Consider the following 6,456-nt stretch of genomic DNA (forward strand, 5'->3'; position numbering starts at 1 on the left):
GTGTGTGTGTGTGTGTGTGTGTGTGTGTGTGTGTGTGTGTGTGTGTCCTTTCCATCAAATGCTGGCTTCACATCCTTCACCACCCACCAAATAAGAGTGCTGATTCATTATGGCTTGATGACAGATGCTGAGAGGGAAAGAGAGACGCGGTGGATATTGGAGAGGTGAGAGCGGTAAAACAAACAGCCAAATAGAAGGTGGAAGTGAGCGTGTGATAGAAGGGTAAGAGGTAAATGGATGAATAAGAGAAAACAGGAAGACAGTGATAAAGAGTGAAGAGAGGAGGGAGAATGTGAGAAAGGCAGCGACAGATGGAAGCTGAAACAAAGAAAAGTGCTTGCAAGTACTCCCTCCCCAAATTGATTCTGACTGTCGGCCAGGGCGCCTGATGGATATCTGAGCCTTGATTGGAATTTACATGCCAGACACAACCCTCCTCCTCGCATCCCCAGCACACCTAATAACCCGCTGCGCTCTCAACCTGCTTTGAGTGATAAGCCCAATGAGAAAGTGCTGGCATATTTAGCCCTAACAATGGCACACCGAAGAGTTTTGGAGGCCTGGAGAAGGATGCATTGTTTATGAGAGGGAGTATCATTTCAACAGTTGATTAATGGCAGAGAAGCTATCGTCAGCTGCCATCGCGCCGCAGGGGCATGCCGGGCCCAAATTGGATGAGCGCAAAGGAAGAAGCAAGGTGTTCAATTGCTAGACGAAGCGGAACTATCACATCAAGATATTTTTGCTTTGGCACAGCGTTCGCTTTGCAAGCCTGCACACCTCTGTTTGCCGGTGTTGGAAATGGGAACTCTGAACAGCAACAGCAGTCCTGGTGATCCACTGCCATTTCTCAACTCTACACATCAGCAAGAGTAAATAGACAACATTACTTCATAAGGCTCCAATGGAATATGACCTGAATATAAAACACTCATAAATATTTCAGATGTAGAGGGATTACCGAAAGTGGATTTTCCCATAAAAGCTCAAACAAGTGTAACTCTGTGTTTTCCAGGTTTTGCTTACATTTACGTTCACATTATCAGAGCGCAACCGCCGAACCATTTGCACTTTATCACACACACTCACTCCTCCGTGTCCCAGTGGAAGCCGAAGAGTGTCTGCTACCGGCAATAAAACTTGCGACCAACTAAGTGGCAGGTCCAATGAATTCTTTCCAGTGCTTTAAGCGTAGAGCTTCTTCCGTGTGTCCCCAGTAGAACATGAAGATAAACGACAGTATCCAAAGTCTCTTGCATACAGTATATCCATTAAAAGTCATGACAGCGGGGAATTATGGTCATCGCAGCCATGGAATACAGATCAGTGATTATGCACAAGAGCCTAAGGTTTTTGCAGAGTCATGAGATGGTTCTTCAATTAAAGGCACTGAAAGAAGACCTTGAATAGTGATCGTGCTGTCACACCTAAGGATATTATTTTGTTAATCTCTCTCAGTTGGCCTTGTTACAGTTGAAAAACGTTGCCACAGCTACAGCTGAGCAACAATTCATTTAAAATATTCAAGAGAATTGTTGCTTTTTTCGCGACGTTGGTATTGTTATGCCAAAGCAGGAAAGTTACAATTGAGCAATAGAGTTGCAACTGAGTCTTTCTGTACTTGCCAATGTTGCCTGTGCGTATGTGGAGCCGGCCTCTGACAATGGTGTGAACCGTCATGGGGCTGGAGGCAGAGTGTCGACCCAGGTCTGGGTTTGTCAGTAAGGTATCCTCTCCTACGTAGTCAGTGGTCAGTACCTCCACCTCGTGAAGCGCCTGTACTGCCGATTTACACTGACGCAACATGTACTAGGGATTTAAAAAAAAAAAAACTCAACATGAGAAACATTGGTAACACCTTACAATTACTACACTATTAAATATTAGTAAGGTACTCATTCATCATTTAGAAAACATTACTCCTAACTGCTCTAAATGGTTATTTCTGGATTAATAAATTGATAAAACATGTTTAATGACAATATTTTCAAACTTTATAACTAATGGATTCCCATTACTTATAAAGTATTGCATTAAGTGCAAACCAATTATTTATGATCTCTTAATGAGTCATGGTGACTTTTAGAAAGTGTAACATAAGTATTAACAAAGACTTTAGAGGCTTATTTGTACATATAACAATTATGATACTCATTTATCATAATTGTTGTGGGAATAATCAGTGACAATACCAATGCAGAAGCCTTTGTTTCCTGTTCTCAGTTGACAGGGGGGCATACGGTGTGGTCTGAACTTGCTGTCTTTCTTGTATTTCTCATTAACTCCAGAAGTTTTTGGAAAATATCAGGTGAGCTGAAGTCCAGTGTGGTGGTTCTAAACCATAATAGTCACATTATGATCACAGGTTTGACCTCACAGGCTTTTACCTTGAGTTCGATTGCAGTAGAACCTATCAGGAGCAAGGAGTCACTGTCCCAGATGTCAATATGCATGGCGTGGAGGGCCAGGTAGCGAAGAAACCAGCGCTTCTCCCCTGGCTTCAGGAAACTATCATCTACTCTGAACTGCAGCTGCAGTCCTGGAGAGCCTGAAGAAGGAGAGAGAGGACTTCAAATAAAAGAAAGCATTAATGTTAACCTAATATGGATGTGAACGTCTGAATTACAGAAAAGACAAAATGACAACAAATATCACTGCCCAAATATAACTGGACACCAGTTTATTTTTAACTAAGTCAAGAAACAACACCCTGACATTACTGAATGTATCCCATGGAGTAAACAAACTACTGCAACAATCAAACATGTTCAGGTGATGTACTGGATTAAATACACTACTGTGCAAAAGTCTTCAGTCAACTGATTTGTTTGTTAAGTCACTAAAGAGTGGCTAACAATCATTTGTGCATAAATAATGCACCTAACTCAAGGGATGAACCAATATTGTGTCTAAGACTGATCACTCATCATCTACTGCTCTTCTGGAGTGATGAATCCCAATCTGAAACTTCTGGTTAAAATCGTTTTCAGTATGTACACAGTAGGTCAAGAGAAAGCTACAACAATGAGTGTCTACAGCCATCTGTAAAACATGGTGGAGGCTCTGTCATAGCTTGGGGCTGCATTGTAGCCAGTGGTATTTGGAGATCTTATCAAAATTAATGGATTTATGAACACAGAAAAATACCACCAGATTTTGATCTTCCATGCAATACCATCAGGAAAGCATCTGAATGGCAACAGCTTCATTTTTAAGCATAACAATTATCCGAACACACTGCCAGTGCACTAAAAGCATACCTGTATAGAAAATCACAGAGTGTAACACTATCAGCCATGGATTGGGCTCCACAGAGCCCAGATGTCAACATTTCTGAAGCAGTGTGGGATCATCTTGACAGAGAACAGAACAAAAGGCAGCCAAGATCCAAAGAAGAGCTTTGAATGTCTTTCAAGAAGCCTGGAGAACTATTCCTGAAGATACTTGAAGACATTGCAAAAAAGCTGTCTAAGACGGTTCAGACTGTGCTAAAGAATAAAGGTGGTCATATCAAATTATGATTTTCAAGTTTGTATTATACTCTTTTTTTGCTCTTATTTACAGTATTTTCATGTCTGTTGGCACACGTTTCAATACATGGCTGCACCTATTACCCATTTTCCTTTGGAAAGATAAAGAAAGAATGGTAGCTTAAGTCTTGCTATTCTGTGTCTCTTCTTATAGTGCTGTAATTACGGTTGTGTAACTGCCATCAGTAAAGGTATGAAGCATAGCACTAACCTGTGTTATTACTTTGCCACATTTTACTGTAAGATACAGAGAAAACAGAGACTGACTGATTAAAACATTGTCAAATAGCTCAGCTAATGATCACAAATCCCAGTTGATTCAGGACTGGTTAAATTTAACTTCTGAAGAAACAATCAACCACTCAGAGCTGTATTGAGGCAGGAGACATCATCCCACCCTAGATGAGATTGTGGCAGCTATATAATAATAATAATAAGCATGATTTTCAATTTTTCAGAAAACCTTCTGTAGGTAACTGCTCTAGCTTACTGTTTCTGCACCTACTGTATCAAAAGAAAATCATGTCAGTAGGAATGATTCACCCCTCACTGACTGAAATAGTTTGCAGAAACATCAACAGTAGGATGTCCAGACAGCTGTTAAAAACTCATAAAATCCGATTCTTTGGGGGCTTGACCCATACTTGGGTGTCAAGGTCTAGATATCTTTATCGATTACATGAACTTGCATGAACTTGGCGAAAAGCTTTTCTCTAAGCTTTTCACCAAGTTGACGGATCTAGGACTCAGCTCATCACTGTGTCAGTGGATCCTCAACTTCCTCACAGACAGACCCCAATCAGTGAGGGTGGGAAAACAAGTCTCCCCCTCCATCTCACTCAGCACTGGAGTGCCTCAGGGCTGTGTTTTAAGCCCCCTGCTGTACTCACTGTACACTTATGACTGTGTAGCCACATCAGACACCACCTCCATTGTCAAGTTTGCTGACGACACTGCTGTTGTGGGCCTGATCTCCGACAACATCGAGACGGCCTACCTGGAGGAGATTAGGAACCTGGAGACCTGGTGCCAGGAGAATAACCTCCTCCTAAACATCAGCAAGACTAAGGAGCTGATCGTGGACTTCACTACAAAGCAGGCGAGGAATTACAAACCCCTTATCATCAGTGGCACGCCAGTGGAGAGAGTGGACAGTTTCCGATACCTGGGTGTCCACATCACTCAGGACCTGTCATGGTCCTGCCACATCAACTCCCTGGTTAAGAAAGCCCGTCAGCGTCTCTTCTTCCTCAGAAGACTTAGAGACTTCCATCTGCCACTGAAGGTGCTCAAGAACTTCTACTCCTGCACCATCGAGAGCGTCCTGACAGCAAACATCTGCACCTGGTTTGGGAACAGCACCAAGCAGGACAGACAAGATCTGCAAAGAGTGGTGCGCTCAGCCGAACGCATCATTCAATCAGAGCTCCCTGACCTGCTGTCCATCTACACCAAGCGGTGCAAGTCCAAAGCTAGGAAGATTATGATGGACCTCTCCCATCCCAACAATGGACTCTTCTCACTGTTGAGGTCTGGGAAGCGCTTCCGCTCCCTTAAGGCCAAAACAGAGAGAATGAGGAGGAGCTTCTTCCCCCAGGCTATTCGGGTCCTGAACCAGGTGTAGGACTGGACTCTCCCACACACGACACTATAAGACTGGACTCTCACACACATCACCACATGCACCACCACACATTTTCTATAATCCTATAATTCCTATAATTTATAATCTTTATAATCTCTTCTGCTATTTGCACATTCTTTACTGTAAATATCTAAGTTAAATTGTAAATTTTGTAGTAACCTGTAAATTGTAAATATTGTAAAACTTTTTTTTCTGTCATTTAATGGTCGGGCATTGTACAGCTACAAGCATTTCACCCCCATGTCATACTGTGTATGGTTGTGTGTGTGTGACAAATAAAATTTGAATTTGAAATCTGACTTTTGTCAAGTCAGTCTGAGGAAAAAGTCACCAATCTGATTATGTTAGCCGTTCCTTCTATCCAGATGGCTTTGAATATAGAGAAGAGTCATAATATCTGGAATCAGCTGCCAACCTTGTGGGCATTTCTAAACTGGTGCACTAGCCATCTACTGGGAGTCATTAGGTCTGATGACTGCACAGAATCAGAGTGAAATGCCCAGGGAGTATAAAGCTATTTCACAAAATCAGAAGCTCTCCAGGGTTCCCATAATTCAAGACGATAATGGTGCCTAACTGCCAAAAAAACCTCAAGAGTAATTTTATGAACAGTGGGATAAAGTCATGGCTTAATCAGCACATTCACAATCGTCACTTTCCAACCTTTAAAAGGACTAATCACTCAAACAAAAGGTTTTCCACTTTAGACAAAATACTGAACACACAGTAAGATAACAGACGCTGTTTTGAGAACTACAGCAAGCCCTTAAACATCACTAAATATTGCATATTAAACAGCAGTTTAGACTACATGCAGGGACGCACGCATAAGAAATTATTTTTGATTAAATCGGTTTATGGTAAAAGCCAAGAACCAGTCTGAGAACGTAAACTGAATACTTTGTGTGATACACCCTGCTGAAAAGTGAATCTTCCTCTACGTCCAAATCATCCCTACACCGGTGTGTTAAAATGTGTGAGTATGGGGTCTGCGTGCCAACCTTATTCCCAGAATTCTCTTCCATGGAATCCATGGAAGTCTGTATCAAAGCCCCACGCTGTCTTTATTCCCATAAGTTGAATGTGCAGAGAATCAGTCGACTGGATAGAAGTGGAGTAATGAGGACCTTTGGTGACAGCCCCGCTGTGTCTAAGAGACCAGCATGCCCCTCTGAATCTTTCCACACATGAAATGAAGGGAAAACTTTTTTTCTTTGCACATTTTCTTTCTTTTTTCCTTATTTCTCTCTCTCTCTCTCTCTCTCTCTCTCTCTCTCTCTC

General features: G+C 42.1%; 1 protein-coding gene across 3 annotated transcripts in view; it reads right to left on the reverse strand.

Moving 5' to 3' along the window:
• The window catches only part of nphp4 (nephronophthisis 4), a gene marked incomplete in the record, with an annotated part of 192,717 nt that overhangs the window by 41,970 nt on the left and 144,291 nt on the right, over nt 1-6,456 (reverse strand). For all 3 annotated transcript variants that reach the window (XM_042221036.1, XM_042221035.1, XM_042221037.1), the window contains 2 exon segments: nt 1,626-1,809; nt 2,388-2,548. In XM_042221036.1, coding sequence (XP_042076970.1) covers nt 1,626-1,809; nt 2,388-2,548 — 345 coding nt within the window.

Source organism: Haplochromis burtoni, unplaced genomic scaffold (genome assembly GCF_018398535.1).
Source record: "Haplochromis burtoni strain Fernald_Lab_line unplaced genomic scaffold, NCSU_Asbu1 Contig_60, whole genome shotgun sequence".
Taxonomy (NCBI): domain Eukaryota; kingdom Metazoa; phylum Chordata; class Actinopteri; order Cichliformes; family Cichlidae; genus Haplochromis; species Haplochromis burtoni.